The sequence below is a fragment of the Calliopsis andreniformis genome, chromosome 2, assembly GCF_051401765.1.
Source record: "Calliopsis andreniformis isolate RMS-2024a chromosome 2, iyCalAndr_principal, whole genome shotgun sequence".
NCBI lineage: Eukaryota > Metazoa > Arthropoda > Insecta > Hymenoptera > Andrenidae > Calliopsis > Calliopsis andreniformis.
This window is the reverse complement of record NC_135063.1, coordinates 13398292-13416189: the sequence shown is the minus strand read 5'-3', so window position 1 is coordinate 13416189 and position 17898 is coordinate 13398292. Positions and strand designations below refer to the sequence as shown.

General features: G+C 31.0%; 6 protein-coding genes across 11 annotated transcripts; 4 read left to right on the top strand and 2 right to left on the bottom strand.

Moving 5' to 3' along the window:
* Positions 1-46: 46 nt before the first annotated feature.
* Positions 47-2337, bottom strand: Gbeta5 (guanine nucleotide-binding protein subunit beta-5). 3 transcript variants are annotated; one of them, XM_076392672.1, is made up of 6 exons: positions 1947-2337; positions 1668-1821; positions 1446-1582; positions 1260-1378; positions 829-1186; positions 47-722 (listed from the first exon to the last, which is right to left on the bottom strand). In XM_076392672.1, the coding sequence occupies exons 2-6, from the start codon at positions 1771-1773 to the stop codon at positions 393-395; spliced, it is 1050 nt and encodes a 349-aa protein (XP_076248787.1). In that variant the 5' UTR covers positions 1774-1821; positions 1947-2337; the 3' UTR covers positions 47-392. The 3 variants fall into 3 exon arrangements, with proteins under 3 accessions (XP_076248787.1, XP_076248785.1, XP_076248786.1); XM_076392670.1 differs by having other exon boundaries at positions 1668-1877; positions 1947-2336; XM_076392671.1 differs by having other exon boundaries at positions 1668-1852; positions 1947-2336.
* Positions 2338-3128: 791 nt separating this feature from the next.
* Positions 3129-5979, top strand: Blw (ATP synthase subunit alpha blw, mitochondrial). The gene is made up of 8 exons (XM_076392661.1): positions 3129-3292; positions 3619-3732; positions 3853-4202; positions 4274-4630; positions 4706-5087; positions 5170-5314; positions 5391-5508; positions 5578-5979. The coding sequence occupies exons 1-8, from the start codon at positions 3227-3229 to the stop codon at positions 5690-5692; spliced, it is 1647 nt and encodes a 548-aa protein (XP_076248776.1). The 5' UTR covers positions 3129-3226; the 3' UTR covers positions 5693-5979.
* A 46-nt stretch (positions 5980-6025) lies between these two features.
* On the bottom strand, positions 6026-7683 carry LOC143188426 (elongation factor Tu-like). Of its 2 annotated transcripts, none has more exons than XM_076392668.1 (4): positions 7093-7683; positions 6645-7016; positions 6363-6545; positions 6026-6298 (listed from the first exon to the last, which is right to left on the bottom strand). In XM_076392668.1, the coding sequence occupies exons 1-4, from the start codon at positions 7633-7635 to the stop codon at positions 6026-6028; spliced, it is 1371 nt and encodes a 456-aa protein (XP_076248783.1). In that variant the 5' UTR covers positions 7636-7683. The 2 variants fall into 2 exon arrangements, with proteins under 2 accessions (XP_076248783.1, XP_076248782.1); XM_076392667.1 differs by having other exon boundaries at positions 6363-6554; positions 7093-7681.
* A 118-nt stretch (positions 7684-7801) lies between these two features.
* Positions 7802-10770, top strand: Cdc50 (cell cycle control protein 50A). Of its 2 annotated transcripts, XM_076387726.1 has the most exons (5): positions 7802-8012; positions 8250-9077; positions 9167-9332; positions 9707-9763; positions 10463-10770. In XM_076387726.1, the coding sequence occupies exons 1-4, from the start codon at positions 7961-7963 to the stop codon at positions 9717-9719; spliced, it is 1059 nt and encodes a 352-aa protein (XP_076243841.1). In that variant the 5' UTR covers positions 7802-7960; the 3' UTR covers positions 9720-9763; positions 10463-10770. The 2 variants fall into 2 exon arrangements, with proteins under 2 accessions (XP_076243841.1, XP_076243834.1); XM_076387719.1 differs by lacking the exon at positions 9707-9763.
* Positions 10771-11547: 777 nt separating this feature from the next.
* Positions 11548-15189, top strand: Rad23 (UV excision repair protein Rad23). 2 transcript variants are annotated; one of them, XM_076392060.1, is made up of 7 exons: positions 11548-11752; positions 11827-11899; positions 12125-12284; positions 12449-12628; positions 12715-13046; positions 13132-13289; positions 13459-15189. In XM_076392060.1, exons 1-7 carry the CDS (start codon positions 11687-11689, stop codon positions 13459-13461), a joined length of 972 nt encoding a protein of 323 aa, XP_076248175.1. In that variant the 5' UTR covers positions 11548-11686; the 3' UTR covers positions 13462-15189. The 2 variants fall into 2 exon arrangements, with proteins under 2 accessions (XP_076248175.1, XP_076248174.1); XM_076392059.1 differs by having other exon boundaries at positions 13132-15175.
* An 83-nt stretch (positions 15190-15272) lies between these two features.
* LOC143188034 (eukaryotic translation initiation factor 4E type 3-A) lies at positions 15273-16978 on the top strand. The gene is made up of 6 exons (XM_076392061.1): positions 15273-15437; positions 15989-16109; positions 16189-16296; positions 16358-16480; positions 16565-16661; positions 16750-16978. Exons 1-6 carry the CDS (start codon positions 15289-15291, stop codon positions 16782-16784), a joined length of 633 nt encoding a protein of 210 aa, XP_076248176.1. The 5' UTR covers positions 15273-15288; the 3' UTR covers positions 16785-16978.
* The last annotated feature ends 920 nt before the right edge of the window (positions 16979-17898 follow it).

The window sequence follows — 17898 nt, the reverse complement described above, 5'->3', positions numbered from 1 at the left end:
GTCAACATTTATTTAAATAGTGAAAAAATGAAAATGTTGTCAATCGTATGAAGTATATGTGAATCAATTTTTTATTGAGTTTTTTTATAATATAATAACGTATTTGATTAAATAAGTATACTATTTGCGCAGTGTTCTATAAATTAGGACCAGCCTAAAAATAATTAATGTCAAACTATCACATTGTTATGACCGTGATATTCGATCACGATTGCTAATTTTACTTATTTTTTTACAACGTTTGTATAATAGCTATAACAATATTTTTATGTTACATCATTTCATACATCATGTTACTTTTGAAGTATTTTGAAGATTTACATTTTACATAAAGAAAAATTCAAGTATTATTTAATAATATAACGAGATATTAGAATGCAATCTTGTTGAAATTAAGCCCAAACTCGTAGAGTTGAATCCCAGCTTCCAGTTGAGAGAGCAGTTCCATCTGGAGAAACTCGTAAACAAGATACTCGATTTTCATGTCCATACAAAAATGCAACTCGCTGACACTTCAGAGTATCCCATATATTTACAGTGTAATCGTTATAACCGGCAAAAAGTATACGTCCGCTAACACTTAAGTCTACAGCATTTGCCCCAAATATTATACTTTCTTTTGCATAAACAGCTATTTCTCTATCTGCACGCAAATCGAATAAGCGACAAGTTGCATCGTCGGAACCTGTTGCTACTGCATCACCACCAGGATGAAATTTGACCTGAAGTGCAAGTAATATGTATATTATTTTTCTCGTAATGACATTAGTTTACCTGAGTGATGTAATGTATTTCAATGGGCCATAAATGTAAAGAACTTTTACATACAGAGTTTACATCAGATTGATGTCCTTCAAAGCTTTGAACACATTGACCAGTACGCATATCCCAGATTAAAACCATTTTATCACAACTACCAGAAACAAATGTGTTACCAGTTTCACTAGGTGATAAATCAATGGACATAACATCACTGGAATGGCCTTGAAAACTTTGTAACAGTTGACCACTTTCTACATCCCATAAAGCACAAGTGCTGTCTCCACTGCCTGTTAAAATTTGTTGATCACTATTAGGAAATACACAACAGGACATGTAAGATGTATGTGTAGCAACAGTTTTTTTTCGAGTTGATACATCATCTTCTTGACTCAAAGGATATACAGTGACTTTATTATCCAATCCTCTGTAAAGGAGACATAACATGTAACATATAATAATAATCAATTGAATTATGATTTTTTGTTTATTTTTGATACCCGCAAGCAACAAGAGTACCACTTGGAGCATAAGCACAAGCCATCACCCAAATGGTTGGCATAGTAAGGGCATGTTCTTTATTTGTTGTGAAAGCATCCCATATTATCATTTTTCCATCCTAGAATAACCTTTATGTAAAGAAATATTTTGAAAATTTATATAGAAAAGTTCAAGTTTATTCTGACCTGTGAAGAAGAAACTATGTGGCGTTTGTCAGGTGACCAATCTGAACACAGAACTTTTGCTTGGTGACCTTTTAAGATACGACGTGGTTTCACATTGATACAAGTGATTGCTTCTAATCTATCTGCCACAGTAGCAACTGGAATAACAATAGTGATAATATATTAATTTAAACACTAAAATATGACAAAAGGATATAGTTTGTTAAAACTTGTGACAATTACGGGTAATATCATTCAATTTCTGTCGTTCATCTTCTAAACGTATTTTCAAACTTTCAGCTTCTTTTGTTAGTTTTTCTATATGTTCAGACTCAGTGACAGCATCCATATTTGTATGTTAAAGATACCAGATATGTTAACAAAAATTATGTAGTTCCTTTATAGGGAATGCCATTTGTAAATACACTCTGTCATAAAGTAGCCTTTGTTTATCTAAAATATCCTTTTTAAATCAAAATAATTGCACTTATTCTTAACTACTAATTGTAAACAACAAATTACCAGTTCCATCTCCTCCCTTTTTCAGGAGAAAAACGCGATCGAAGTATAATTGTTAATATAATAATGAACGTTTTTATACATGGACAGACTTTTTATATTATTCTCACTTATATTTTTCAAATTATTCATTTGTTTTTACTCAAAATAAGTATCAATATTCCTTTAAAACACTGTTAACAGCAATAATCAATACGATACGACAATAACAAACTTTAGCGCCGGTGCAATAACGCTTGGATGTCCCATGCCCCATCCTACTTAACCTGAATATTTAACAATTCACAACATCGTTCAATGTTCATACAGAGGCATTGATTCATATTTTGCGTAATAAAATTCAAAACTTACAAGAACCATGATCAAACAAAAAATCAAATCATTATCAAAGTAATATCCTGCTTTCACAATATTGATTCTCATGTTCGAACAACACTATATAGGTCAAGTAAAAAGTTATGGTTTATTCTCATTAATAGGTTTGAAATATATTGAAATATATCATAAAAATAATTTGCTTATAAAATTTAAATCAGGAGATAAATTATTACATAGAAATTCATAAATATAAGTATGTATAGTACTTGAAGTTTGTATTCCATGTATTTTGCAATTACTTTAAACAGCAAAACTATATATTAAATAATTTCACGTCTTACATTGATTCATAAAAAAAAAAGACAGAAAAACATACGTGTAATATACGTTAATTTGCAATTACATCTGTAAACAAATTTATGCTTCTGCTACAAGAAACAAAGGATACTCGATAATGTTAAGCTTCACTTCAATAACATTCGTAATAGGTGTTATGTAGTTGTGTATTTATGAGTAAAAACTACATGTTCCCAGTATAATTTCAATATTATTATACACATAATCGTGCAATTGTTGTACAATATGCACTTTGAATCTAAGTTTGCCGCCAGTTTTTTATAGTGGCATTGTGTTACTGCATATAACCTCGTACCCAAAATCTACAACACTCAAATTTATATATTTATACCATTGTTTAACCGAATATACCTACCAAAAAAACTTAATTATAAATATAAATAGTATTAAGCGTTTCGTATGGTACAGTGTATACAAAATAAATGCATTTTATAAACTAGTGCATGTATCTGGATTCGAGGTTACGGCGCAGGTCGACGAATATCGACTTCCTGCCGGTGTGGATGTCAGAGTGGGGTTGTATGGGACGTTCTTCTGCTCGTCCCTGTCTTTGACCGTTTTACTTTTCTGAATTCGTGGTCCGACTGACGGGCTTTCGACACATCAAAATGGGCCTTCTATCCATACGTTTGGCTTCCTCGTTAGCGAGACAGCTGCCGAATGCTACCATTCAGGTAATTTTCATTTTAAACAATTTTTCTCTGATTTATTTGCCCGTGAAAATATGAACGAACCATGCCGACATTTTCCACCTTGCGACAACCGTAAGGATTTACTCAACAGTTTTTTAACGTTTACTTTACATAAATTTAAATCACTTTTCTTGATTTATAATACTTTCGGTATAGATTTAACGGTAATTAAAGTATTTACTCTGTCAGAAACATTCTTCTAGTACAGTATTACATAAACAGAAGAGTAGCAAGTTATGTAATAAGTATTTAGGTGATACTGTTCTCATGGTATAATAACAATAGGATCATTTAATTTTGCTTTACAGGTTAAATGGCCTGTTGTTAGTGTAGCTTCTTGCAAATATCATGTATCATGCAGTCGGCGCTCTGCAGAAATCTCTTCCATTTTGGAAGATCGTATACTTGGTGCAGCCCCAAAGGTAACATGATTACTTTTGTCAATAATTTACATTAAATATAATATGTATATACATATAATTTGTGTATTTTTATGTTGTATAATAATCTTCAATTTTTATTGATTTTATAACAAATGATAGACCAATCTCGAGGAAACTGGCAGAGTACTGAGTATTGGTGATGGTATTGCCCGTGTTTATGGTCTCAAGAACATTCAAGCAGATGAGATGGTAGAATTTAGTTCAGGGCTAAAGGGTATGGCTTTGAATTTGGAACCTGACAATGTAGGTGTTGTCGTGTTTGGTAATGATAGACACATTAAGGAAGGTGATATTGTTAAACGTACTGGAGCTATTGTTGATGTCCCTGTTGGTGAAGAATTACTAGGGCGTGTCGTAGATGCATTAGGTAATCCTATTGATGGTAAAGGACCACTCAACAGCAAATTGAGATTCCGTATTGGTACTAAGGCACCTGGTATCATCCCTAGGTATTTATTATTCAAAGTTGAATATTAATTTTTGTGAGAAAAATTTTAATTATACAATTTTTTTTGCATAGAGTGTCTGTCAGGGAACCCATGCAGACTGGAATTAAAGCTGTAGACTCTTTAGTACCTATTGGTCGTGGTCAACGTGAATTGATTATTGGAGACAGACAGACTGGAAAAACTGCTCTTGCTATTGACACAATTATTAATCAGAAACGATTCAATAGTGCTGGAGATGAAAAGAAGAAACTGTACTGTATTTATGTTGCCGTCGGTCAAAAGAGATCCACTGTCGCGCAGATTGTAAAACGTTTGACAGACAGTGGTGCTATTAACTACACCATCATTGTGTCTGCAACTGCTTCTGATGCAGCACCTCTTCAGTACCTGGCTCCATACTCTGGTTGTGCCATGGGAGAATACTTTAGGTATTTCCAGTATTTAAGTATAAGAAAATAATAAATCTTAATAGATAATATATTATTACAGAATATTTTTTACAGGGATAATGGAAAGCATGCCTTAATTATTTACGATGACTTATCGAAACAGGCCGTCGCTTATCGACAAATGTCTTTGTTGCTAAGACGACCACCAGGTCGTGAGGCCTACCCTGGTGATGTATTCTATCTTCACTCTCGTCTTCTTGAGAGAGCAGCTAAAATGAACGAAAGTTTGGGAGGTGGTTCTCTTACTGCCTTACCTGTTATCGAAACTCAGGCTGGTGATGTGTCCGCCTATATTCCCACAAACGTCATTTCTATCACTGATGGTCAGATCTTCTTAGAAACGGAGTTGTTTTACAAAGGTATTCGTCCCGCAATTAATGTAGGATTATCAGTATCCCGTGTAGGATCCGCTGCTCAGACAAAGGCCATGAAGCAGGTAATATACTAATATCATCTCTCCACTTGCAAAGCGAAATTATTGAGTAACTAAGTAAATGTCTACATCTTTTATATCATAGGTCGCTGGTTCCATGAAGCTGGAATTGGCCCAGTACCGTGAGGTAGCAGCTTTTGCACAGTTCGGTTCTGATTTGGATGCTGCGACTCAACAACTGTTAAACCGTGGAGTGAGATTAACAGAACTTTTGAAACAGGGACAATATGGTAAAATTGATACATCTTAATCCACAAAAAATTGATAAAACAAAAATATAGTAACTATTTTGCTGTTGTACTTTAGTACCCATGGCCATTGAAGAACAAGTAGCTGTTATCTACTGCGGTGTCCGTGGATACCTTGACAAGATGGAACCCCAAAAAATCACTGCCTTTGAGAAAGAATTCCTTGCACACATCAGGTATTTGATTAAAAATAGTTCTTGTATATACATTTACTTATGCTATATAACTGCGTTTTAATCTTCCAGATCTACCCAACGAGATCTTCTGGACACCATCGCTAAAGAGAATACTATTAGCGAGTCTTCTGATGCGAAACTCAAGAAAGTCGTTACGGACTTCCTTGCATCCTTCTCGGGTTAAAAATATCAGTATATATAAATGAATATTTCTCTGCTATGCAAGAGACGTGTACAAATGATATTCATTATTGTAAAAACTTCTAATGTATATCATTTGCACATTATAAATATCATTAAAAGAATTCCACATTCGAACGCTAAACACGATAGTCCTATAAAAAAAGCTTATACACATTACACATTTTGGTTATTCCGTACAGTTGCTTCTCCTGAAAAAAAATTCATCATAGCAGAAGTGGGAGGAGTATCTAAAAGAAATGAGTAATAAAGTTCTAGAATTTTTTTAAATATGTGTTCTTTATTTTCCTTGATGTAAAACTGTTTTTAAAACTTCTTAAACATTATTAATTACAACTTTATTCAACTTCCCGTTTTCAAGTATTACTGACTTCAATACTTTCGTAATCTTTCCCGTACCGATTGTAGATTTATTTTCGCGTATAGTAAAATTTTGACCTGGTAAAACTGGCATATTGCATCTTAAAGTTAATCTAGTTGTTGCAAACTCTCCTGGCATCAACATTTTCATTTCTGGTGGTAATAGTAAGTCGAAGCGACAGAAAATGGTCCAAGTTGAGCAATAAATCATTGTAGAATATCCAGATGGCTATAAAATAAAGTACAAAGTGAATAAAATAAATGTGATTTTATTACATAAAAGGTATAAATACCTTTATCGGTGTCTGACGGCCGCCTTCATCTTTACTCATCAAATATAATTGTGCTTCAAAATGATTGCTAAGATTCAAACTGTTTCTTTGGCTTATTATCATCCCTCTACGTACACAATGCATTTTAATTCCTCTTAATAAAACACCAATATTCTGACCAGCACAGGCTTCCGGTACACTTTTCTGAAAAATCTATTACAAATGAATAATTTACTATTTTACATTTACATTAATATTTTACATACATTTCAATACTAAATAGAGAAATAATTCTAGTTTTACCTGTATATCTGAAATGCTAGTCTTCAGTTTTTCATCAAAACCTAATAAATCTGCTTCTGTACCTTTTTTTATTACACCTCGTTTTAACGTCCCTACAACAACTGTACCTCTTCCTGGTACTGTGAAAACATTATCGATAGGTAATACAAATGGAGAAGTATAATCTCTTTCTGGAACTGGTATGTAATCATCTAAAGCATCTAATAACAATTTTATAGAAGGAGTTCCAAACTTTGATGTATCTCCATTCAAAGCAAGTAAAGCTGAACCAAGAATCACAGGAGTCTTTTCACTGTCAAATCCATATGTAGACAATAATTCTCTAACTTCTATCTCAACTAATTCACTTATTTCTTCATCTGCTAAATCAGCCTACAAGTTATAAGTTTATAATAAAATAAATTTGCATGATTTAAACATGATGTACATTTTTACAGTGAATATCAACCTTATTAATATATACAACAACATGACTAATACCAATTTGTTTAATAAGTAATAGATGTTCTTTAGTTTGAGGCATAGGACCATCATCAGCTGCAACCACTAAAATTGCACCATCCATTTGTGACGCTCCACTGATCATGTTCTTTATAAAATCAGAATGCCCTGGACAATCTGTATGCGCATAATGTCTTTTGCTAGTGCTGTATCCTACATGAGCAATATTTATAGTAATGCCTCGTTGTTTTTCTTCTGGTGCTTTGTCAATTTCTTTGTATGATACATATTTGCAACTTTTATTTAATTCTGATAAATATTTTGTTATAGCAGATGTTAACGTGGTTTTGCCATGATCCACATGTCCTATTGTTCCAACATTACATGTTTCTTTTTTTGTTGAATCTATTCCATTATAACAATACCGTATATTTTGATTGTATTTTAATACATTGCCATTTTTTGATGATAGTTGCAAAGAATAATATTTTCGACATAGATTCTTGATAACATTTTTAGACTGTATGAGTCCGTTATAAGGAATTTTCATATTAACGTTTTTGCATTAAAAATTATCACTCAATTTAAATACAAAGGTATACGCTCGTGTAGCTCAACTGCTTGTCACTTTAAAATAAGATTATAGCGCTACGAGTGGTAGGAATTGAAATTAAATAACGGAACATGTGTCATTGATGAAGTACTATTGAGTGCATTTGTGTTCGTATGTATGCTCCCATTCAATTAATGTTCTATGCTACGTTATCAGTATCTGATGAGTGATTCGCACTCCGATTTTCTTTTCTTTTTTTATAAATGGTAGCATTCAATTATTGAAACTTGTCAAGAAATAAGCTTTACCTTAATAAAGAAATATGACTTCTATCAGTGAAGTTAATTCGTTGCCAAAAACGAAAAAGCCATCGGGTAAGTTTAGTATAAAACAAATAAAAAACATTATGTGTTTAAACTGCATAAGAAGTTTAATCTGAATTTAGGGAATAACAATTTTTAAACCTGTATTAAATTATTATATTTTTTAATTACATAATATTTTATATTTTTTATTGAATGATAATTAATAGTTGGTAAATGTTTAGTTTATAGTTCTCCTTTAATCTAAAGAAAAAGCTTTAATGTAATAAATAATGTTTAATTGAACAGATAGTGCATTCAAGCAGCAACGTTTACCTGCTTGGCAACCCATACTTACGGCTGGGACTGTGTTACCAACATTTTTTGTAATAGGAATCGCTTTTATACCAGTAGGAATTGGATTACTTTATTTCTCTGATCAAGTCAAAGAATATATTATAGACTATACAGATTGCAATTCTACAAACTATCTTCGTACAGGAGTGCCTTTAAAATGTGCAGATATTATAGCAGAAACAAGCAACCTAAATCCACCTTGTAAATGTGAAATACATTTTAAATTACCTGTTGATTTTAATGGAAAAATCTTCATGTACTATGGTTTAACAAATTTTTATCAAAATCATAGACGATATGTAAAATCACGTGATGATAATCAGTTGCTAGGTAAACTAAGTAATGTTGTCTCTGGTGACTGTGAACCATTTGCTTTTGAAGGAGAGAGGCCTATTGTACCATGTGGGGCTATTGCTAATTCATTATTTAGCGATGAATTTAAATTATATTCTAAAAGTCACAATGATTGGGTGCCATTATTAAAAACTGGTATAGCTTGGCCATCAGATAAAAATATAAAATTCAGAAATCCAGATGGTAATTTAACAGAGGTGTTTAATAATGACACGTATGCAAAGCCAAAGAATTGGAATAAATATATTTTTGAGTTAGATCCAGAAAATAATAGTAATAATGGTCTTCAAAATGAAGATTTAATTGTATGGATGAGAACTGCTGCTTTACCTACTTTCAGAAAGCTTTACCGTAGAGTGAACCATACAGAAGATGGTTTCACTGAAGGATTATTAGCAGGAAACTATACACTTCACATTAATTATTGTAAGTAAAATTTATTTTGATATAACTTTAAGGTCTATGACGTTTAGATATGAAAGACAATTGAGTTAAGCAATTTTTTCTTTCACTAGCATATCCTGTATCAGCTTTTGATGGCAGGAAAAGAATGATTCTGAGTACAACTTCTCTCCTTGGTGGAAAAAATCCTTTTCTTGGTATTGCTTACATAGTTGTAGGATGTATTTGTTTGTTATTAGGCATTACATTATTAATAATACACATCAAATGCTCTAAAAGGTAAATATTTATTGTTTTCATATAATTAGACTTTTCTGTTTCATTTTTCACTAAATGGCGTTATGCTTTGGAGAGGCTATTAATCAGAAGAATTAAAGAATTGTAGTAGTAATAAAAGCCATAAGGTTTTAACAAAAATTTTATAGTAAAAACAAAGAAATGAATGGGGTTTTAATATTATTTGTATTTATTATCTTATTACAATTTGAGTCAGAAGAACATAAGATTTTGATGACAAAAAGATTGAGATTGTTTTAGAAATACTGAAGATAGTTTTAAATTTACATTATTTTCATAACTGTTACAATCATAAAATCATATGTTTTAAATTCAAAATTAACAGTAAACTATATTATATAATGTATGTTATCCAGCAAACTAATGTAAAGATGACTGCAACAAAGTATGCTTAGGGCACCATAATTGTTCTTGTAAGTGTTTGTGATATTGTGTTATGCCTAATCTGTAAGAATGTTTAGTGACAAGGACTGTTCCATCTGTAATATGATTTTATAAATATTCTCTTTACTAACCATTTCTTGTAGATTTGATGTAAATGTTTCTTATGTTTCATTAACACTTTATAAAGATTAGTACATGTCAAAGTGTATGCATGTTTGTTTATTATTTTTCTATTGTTTGAAACTAGAATGCATAGCTTTTGCTGCAAAATTCATTTTTTGCTTTATAAGTTTGCTTTATATTGCACACATATTGCACGCCATAATTTGTAACTTCATTTTTGTAAAAAACACTTCTGCACAAAATTTAGTTAATGTAATAATGAATGGAACTGTGTATTAGCACAATCCTGGTGTATTTCAGAATATTATTTTAGTCCATGCCTTATACATCACATGTATATACCTATAAATATTAGGATATCTATAGGATGTCTATAAAGATGAATGATGATGAACATGGCATGTGTAATAAATTGAAAAGCAAAATGTAGAAAAGTGGTCACAAAGTGACAAATATTTTTTTTTTACTATTACATTTGTTAATATAAAATGGATTTATTTTTTGTTCATTTTATGGCAACCAGCTTGCTACTTATTAATTGTTTAATAATATAGTAGTATGATATGATTATATTTTCTAACTCATATGATTATATCTTTTTATAGCGTCACAGAAATGATCAATGTAACTCCACACACACCATACCAGGAATAACTTACACAAGTTGTTACAAAATTTGAAGAGCATTATGGACATTCTGCATTTAATTTGTAAGTGTTGGTATGTAAATGTATAAACACGTTTTTTAGTGGAAGAACGACGGGGAAAACAAATTTGTTGATTTAGCTTTAAAAACAACGTGAACAGTTTTAAAAATAAGACAAAAATCTAATTTTTCCTATCAAATCAAATTCTATCACTTTTGTATTAACGCATCATTCGTAATTGAAATATAATTTTTAGTTTTACAGTATTATATCCTGTTTATTATATAAATGTTTGTTTAAATTATTGATACATTCTTTACATTTGTAGTATACAGTTTTGTTACACAATAGTAATGTAGATAGGTAAATGTAAAAATTAATTTTTTCTTGATCAAAATATATATAGGGAAACACTTCAATATTTTGTTGTATAATTATGTACACAATATACATAGAACATTAATATATACATTAGTTATGTCATACATGATTATGTTTATATAATAGGGACGTAATTAACAGTAATGAATTTTTAATTATCAATATAATATTGTAAATTACGTATTACAGTTGTAATTAATTGTACAAACTCTTTAATTTTACTCTAGTCACAAATGTATAAATGTATAAATAAAAGAATTATATTGATTAATGTACCTGTACAACCCATGTAATATTTTGTGAATTAAACCTTTGAAACATATTTCTTTAATAAAAAATTGTGTTCCTGATACCAATCATGAATCAATACGAATTATCTTTTACTTATTGGAATAATATTATTATTTGGAATAGTCATAATGCGATATTTATCAAATGGTTTTGTAAGGAATTTGGTATAGAATATAAAAAAGTTCAAGTCCATAATTATAAATTTTTTTATAAGAAACATTTTGAATAAAAGTACGTCAAGCAAACGTAATTATAAACTCTGAAGTATAGACTTATTTTAGTACGCACCTTATGCAGTCAACTGTTCGTCATTGAAAAGACTGCTTTATATCATCATATGTTTTCAGTTGCACACTACCACGAGTTGGGCACTTGTGAGCTATTCAAAGCAGTGCCGACTCATTGCCGAAAAGCTCTTTACCAAAACATCTCTTTACCTATTCTAAACAAGATCTTTTAGAATTTTCTTGGTCAACTGGCAACGTACTATTGATTTTTTTATCCCTCAACATGATTATAACCCTGAAAAACCTGCAGCAGCAAACATTTACAGTGGAAATTGATCCATCGCAAACGGTAGGTGAATATAGTGCACCGTATAATCTACGATTTTGCAAAGTACAATGTACTCTAATAATATTTATTTGTAGGTAAAGGATCTAAAGCAAAAGATCGAAACACAAAAGGGTTTTCCCGCTGAGCACCAAAAATTAATATACGCTGGTAAGTAATGCAGTTTGCATAACCTCATTTTCATTCAATTACAGATTTTTCAATGTTTCTCTAAACATTTGACTTAATCAGTTCCTTGCACGTTTACTTCAGTAAGTATTGCTTACAAAAGCTTAGTTACCGAAATTATGTTAACGTTGCCTTTATTTTCCTTTTTTATAAATGTTGTTTTTGTTCAACGATAACTTGTAGATTATAATTATATAACTTTTACAGGAAAAATATTGACAGATGACCACCCACTTACAGAATATAACATAGATGAAAAAAAATTCATAGTTGTTATGGTAACAAAGCTTAAGTCTGGTACTAGTTCGGGTACAACTGAAGAAGATCATGCGGATGGAGAAAATAAAGAAGAAAGTAGCACTACCAGGTATTAAATTATAGCTAAAACAATTTTTATACTTTTATTACATAGGTATTACATTTAATATTCCTGGGGAAGAATAATATCATTTTTTTAGCAGTATTGAAACAACACTAGTAGTAAATTTGGCATTATTATGATTAGTTACTTGTATTTTATTTTTGCCACAGCTCAGTGACACCAGCTGCTGCAAATCCTACTGTTCAGGATGCACCTCAACCTCCTAGCAATGTACAAGAACAATCTGAAGCAACTGCTACTGCTACTGGAAATGTTGGAGGTCAAGCTGAAAGTGCCTTGCTAGTGGGAGAAGATTACAATACTATGGTAAACAACATTATGGATATGGGGTAAATATACGTTTAATAAGATATATTGCTATTATCTGAGTATCTTATTTTTATTAATTTGTATCTGCTATTCTAATGTATTGCAGTTACGAACGTGAGCAAGTTGAGCAAGCGTTAAGAGCGAGTTTCAATAACCCTGATAGAGCCGTTGAATATTTGTTAATGGGTATACCAGCTCAGCTCTTCGAAGATCCACCAGAAGACCCACCTGAAACGCAAGAACAAGTTCAAGATCAAGGTCAACATCCATTAGCCTTCTTACGAATGCAACCTCAGTTTCAGCAAATGCGTCAAGTTATACAACAGAATCCACAATTATTGAATGCTGTACTTCAGCAAATTGGACAAACTAATCCAGCATTGTTGCAGCTTATTTCTCAGAACCAAGAGGCATTTGTACGCATGCTGAACGAGCCCGGTTAGTGTTTGGGAATTACTCAAATAAAAGATTGTCATTGCGTCGTTTGCACGTATAAATATTTCACATTATTTTTATTATTTAGTGGAATCAACTGGAGGCACAGGAGGTACAAGAACCGCACCTATATCTGCATCGAACATTTCATCTGCAGCTGCTCCTGGAGGTTTAACTGGAGGAGCTGGAACAGGAGCAGGAGCAGGAGCAGGAGCAGGATCAGTTATAGGATCTGGTGTAATTCAGGTAACACCACAAGATAAAGAAGCTATTGAAAGGCTGAAAGCACTAGGGTTTCCAGAGCATTTAGTTGTACAAGCATATTTTGCTTGTGAAAAAAATGAAAACCTTGCTGCTAACTTTTTGTTGTCACAAAGTCTTGATGACTGAAGCAACGCACTTATTAATTTCACAGTAAGGAGTTAAAGGACTGAAATAGGGTGGGTAATTACACAGGCGCCACTTTCAACTGATCATCTTTACTTTGTATATAAGTATACACACATATTTATATTATTTTACTAACTCTCTGTTTGGATGTTGACATATTTAGTGAATTGAAAAAAAAGTTACGAAACTATATACCAGAGTGCTTCACATATCAAATTTAGCATTTTTCAAAGGTATTGCAATCCATCCCTGCAGTCCAAAAATTATTTCGCAGCAAAAGTTATCTTTCTGTTTTTTCCTAAATATATGGAGCAGTGTAATTACATTTTTATGTAAGAAAGCCTGCTTGTTTAATAAATTAATATACAAAAATATAAATACCTTATTGTATTTATATGTTAAGCTGTTATCATTTGATATACATACAGATTTCTGCACACAGAAGTAATATGTGTACGCAAAATGTATGTATATACATGACAAGTATACTTTGTACATTTAATAGGCTTTCTAATATAAAAATTATGTAAGTGCATCCGTATATGTATGATTGCATATGTATATATGTGTGTACTTGCGTATAACTTGCGCCTATGTATGTATGTATAAAAAAAAGTCTTGTATTTTTTAAACAAAAGCGAAGGAGATAGTTATTCATTAATAAAACACTATAAATCATTTCATTTATTACAGACTAATAAAATATAAAAAGTTATTGAATGATCAAAGAAATAAAATTAAGTAACATATATATATATGTATGTTTGTATGTATATATATGTAATTGTTTTAAATTTGTTTTGACCTTAATATCAAACCACTTTTTTTGTCATATGGAAAGAGCTCGTATAATTTATAAATAGTTAATAAGACGTAATCGTACACAAAATATCTTAAATAGATAAACTTGAGATGACTTGTAAGAAATATAAATCTATACAAAAAATTTGTAATTAACTTTCATATTAAAGAAAAAGCAATGAGATTAATAATATTATGAAAATTAATTCGATATATTGTAGCCTTAACATAGTAATATGTAACTATAACTAGAAATCATTTGAATTTTTAAAACACTAGTACCAATATTAAGATCTTATTAGAAATATGACACACAATGTAAAACAAACAATACGAACAGATTGCATATTTAATAAATAAAAATGGTAAGAGTCTAGGCACAAATAAATATATTAGTCTTCGTATTTTTTGGTACACCTAACTTGAAAGCATTGTACCTTTCAACCTCGAATTCGTAGTAAAGAAGAAGGCTTCTCTTTTTAAGTATTTCTGAGCGTGTGCGATGTATCTATTATAATAATTATATAATTCATTATACAATAATATTAAGCAATGAAAATTGTTCATTTATTGTTAAAGAAACATTTTAAAAGTCATTCAAATTTCAACTTTTACAACCTAAGCTCAATAAGCTCAACTGCTATATCGACATTATCGACTTAAAAATTCAAGAATGTTTTCTACGCCCTCTAGCCATAAAAACGGCCAGTTGAAGAACTATTCACTGAAATCGCAGATAGATAAAGAAATTCTGTTGTTAGTAAGTACGATAATTTGTTGCTAATAAGGATATACATATATGTATATATCCATTACATATTACCCTCTATCTCAATCATGATTTTACGCTTATATAAATTTAACCTTAAAAATGAAAATATCTATATCGTTGTTGTGTACATTACGTATAGGGTTTTTGAGTCTATTATTTTTAGAATGTTGAAATAACGGTCAATGACAATTTCTTTTTTATTGTTGCTGCATGTGTGAGAGATCACATGACTTTTGACGTTACAACGCAGAGATATAACAAACACATATCGTCGTTTCGAACATGGCCGCGGTGGAGTGCGAATCGAAAGATAGCAGCTCAGCGGACTTGTCGAAAACGCCGGTATTTTCCGATGAAACTGTTAAAACGATTGAAGAACATGAAACTTCAGGAATACCGCTACAATCATCGTGGACATTCTGGCTGGACAAGTAAGAAAGGATATTCATTTTATGCTATATAGTATTTCGAACGAAACGCATCGTATCGTTGCATATCAAGTCTCTTTTTTTGTTTTGCGCTTTTATAAAACGTCATAGTTTTATGCGCACATAATTTTTGTTCCCCAGTAACATCATTTTATTATAAATCGAGAGACTTTATAGATTTGAAAAAACAATTTGTTAATGTCAAACGTGAATATTAATTTATTTTTATTCGTACCAACGATAATAACGCCAGTAAAATGAAATTCAAATTTTTTAATTTTATCCTGCATTTTCATAAAATATGTATTTTTTATCTGATTTAGATATAAAAATTTGGATTTGCAGAAATGTAGTAGCTGAAATGTTTATCATTTATGTTTGCATATACAGCTAAGTTTAATCGTTAAACTAATTCCAGTTGATTTCAGTAATATTTTCTAGTATTATTTGGTCATACTATACATTGATACAATAGAGAGCCATCATAAGAAACCTGAATCATTCTTTGCTCATAGTGTGTATACAAAGTTCTAAAGAGTTGGTAAAATTGACAGAGCTGTTTCTGGTACAACTGTTGAAGAATATAAAGAAAATTTAACGAAGATTTATACTGTGAACACTGTACAGAGTTTTTGGGCAGTCTTTAACAATATACCAAATGCTAGTGCTATGCAAGTAAGCATGCATGTTTTATAAAGCTTTCAATTATGAATGTATCAATATCATATATACTAATATCTCATTTTAATTGCAGGTTAGATATAGTTACCATTTGATGAGAGATGAAAGATATCCATTGTGGGAAGAACCTGTTAATCAGCATGGTGGAACTTGGAGGCTGAAGTGTCATAAAAATGATACAGTAAGTACCATAATTTTTATAATTATTTTAAAGTTATTACTAACATATTTGGTATTTGTAGGAAAAAATTTGGAAAGAAATGGTGCTTGCAGCAATTGGAGAACAGTTTGTTGAATGTGTGGCAGAGGGTGATGAGGTCTGTGGAGTGACTGTGTCTATCAGAGATAGAGAGGATCTTATTCAAGTAATATTTAAAAGACCTTACGAAATTGTCAACTTTCAAAACACAGAATAAATTGTTTATAAAGTTTCCCACTTTCTCTTTCAGATATGGAATGCAAATGCTGCCTTAGCAACAAAAGCTACTGTCTTACAAAAAATTCGTTCTCTGTTACCAAATGTAAACTTTACAGAATTTTATAAACGTAAGTCCAGTGAAATTATTTAAATTTGTAACGTTTTGTAATTTGTGCATGAATTAATTTTTGAATTAAAATTGTTTCTATTTCATAGCCCACCAATCACATCACGCCTACGGACGTCGTTGAAAATGCTTGTTAATATTTCCAGAATATTAATTAGCCCATATACACAAGCATATTAAAAATGACAATTGACTTTTTAATATGGTTATACAAAAAGTTTTAATGACAAAAATGTTTACTTTGTTAATGATAAACTGTTTAATTGTTGATGTCATACAATTGTAAATTGTCAAATATATTTTTATATTTACAATATATACTTGGTTATTTATTTATATCTATAATGTTACAAGATCTTAAAGTAAACGAGCGTATAACCGTTGAATATTAAGTAATGAAAATTTTCCATCAAATGAAATTTCTTTTACTTTATTTGAATTTACTAAAGGTTTCACTATATTGTTGATATCGTCGAATAAAGTGTTGGAATGTCCATAGAATTTTAAAGTAGCCTTATGGTCCATAATAAATTCCTTCAGACGCATGGCATACATTGGAGATGTCTGGCGTCTGGCGCCTCTCGCTTATCTTCCAATGAGTGCTAACTATTTATTCTATCCGTTTCCGAAAACGTTCGCCAATGACATACGAAGGCAACATTTTGAAAAATTCGATGTATTATTCGAAGCAATGTGAAGTATGCAGAAAGAAATGTAATTAATATTCATAACATCACAATTATATAGATTTATACTTCTACCATTCTAAAGTAATAATACGCATAATTCTATGTCAGATATAAACGTAATATCATAGAAAAAAAAATTGAAACATGAAAATATTTGATGCTTCTTGTATTCCGCAACAATGTAAAAAAAAAAAAAAACAGAATACGAATACGAAGAACTTTTTTTTTCACACACTTTCGAAAGCAGACATTTGAATTCCTAATCGTACATCCATAAACCGATTCGTTGCCCGACTAAACGGCGCCGACTTAACGTTTTACGACTATTCAATATTCTCCAAATTGACGTCAACCAATAAATATTCCCAAAAATCAAGACACATATTCGTATTGTGACTTCATTAAACTAGTTTTAAATTGCATTTAAATTATATCCCACATAGAGATGCCTCATCCGTTACGTCACTATTTACGTCCGCCAAAAAAATGGGCGAATCGATCACACGCCTCCGTATTCTCCATCAAAAATTCTTACTTAAAATTTTATGG

Bases quoted from the DNA above. Each gene is read 5' to 3' on its own strand.
- Gbeta5 (XM_076392672.1), bottom strand. From the start codon at position 1,773: ATGGATGCTGTCACTGAGTCTGAACATATAGAAAAACTAACAAAAGAA. The intron at 1,379-1,445 runs GTCAGAATAAAC...AGGTTATTCTAG, and splicing joins ACATAGTTTCTTCTTCACAG to GATGGAAAAATGATAATATG. The intron at 723-828 runs GTATGTAAAAGT...CTTGCACTTCAG, and splicing joins ATCAATCTGATGTAAACTCT to GTCAAATTTCATCCTGGTGG.
- Blw (XM_076392661.1), top strand. From the start codon at position 3,227: ATGGGCCTTCTATCCATACGTTTGGCTTCCTCGTTAGCGAGACAGCTG. The intron at 4,203-4,273 runs GTATTTATTATT...TTTTTTGCATAG, and splicing joins GCACCTGGTATCATCCCTAG to AGTGTCTGTCAGGGAACCCA. The intron at 5,509-5,577 runs GTATTTGATTAA...TTAATCTTCCAG, and splicing joins GAATTCCTTGCACACATCAG to ATCTACCCAACGAGATCTTC.
- LOC143188426 (XM_076392667.1), bottom strand. From the start codon at position 7,635: ATGAAAATTCCTTATAACGGACTCATACAGTCTAAAAATGTTATCAAG. The intron at 7,017-7,092 runs GTTGATATTCAC...TATAACTTGTAG, and splicing joins TTGTTGTATATATTAATAAG to GCTGATTTAGCAGATGAAGA. The intron at 6,299-6,362 runs GTATTTATACCT...TTTATTTTATAG, and splicing joins GCCGTCAGACACCGATAAAG to CCATCTGGATATTCTACAAT.
- Cdc50 (XM_076387719.1), top strand. From the start codon at position 7,961: ATGACTTCTATCAGTGAAGTTAATTCGTTGCCAAAAACGAAAAAGCCA. The intron at 8,013-8,249 runs GTAAGTTTAGTA...TTAATTGAACAG, and splicing joins AAAAACGAAAAAGCCATCGG to ATAGTGCATTCAAGCAGCAA. The intron at 9,078-9,166 runs GTAAGTAAAATT...TTCTTTCACTAG, and splicing joins TACACTTCACATTAATTATT to CATATCCTGTATCAGCTTTT.
- Rad23 (XM_076392059.1), top strand. From the start codon at position 11,687: ATGATTATAACCCTGAAAAACCTGCAGCAGCAAACATTTACAGTGGAA. The intron at 11,753-11,826 runs GTAGGTGAATAT...ATTTATTTGTAG, and splicing joins AAATTGATCCATCGCAAACG to GTAAAGGATCTAAAGCAAAA. The intron at 13,047-13,131 runs GTTAGTGTTTGG...TTTATTATTTAG, and splicing joins ACGCATGCTGAACGAGCCCG to TGGAATCAACTGGAGGCACA.
- LOC143188034 (XM_076392061.1), top strand. From the start codon at position 15,289: ATGGCCGCGGTGGAGTGCGAATCGAAAGATAGCAGCTCAGCGGACTTG. The intron at 15,438-15,988 runs GTAAGAAAGGAT...TAAAATTGACAG, and splicing joins TGGACATTCTGGCTGGACAA to AGCTGTTTCTGGTACAACTG. The intron at 16,297-16,357 runs GTAAGTACCATA...TGGTATTTGTAG, and splicing joins AGTGTCATAAAAATGATACA to GAAAAAATTTGGAAAGAAAT.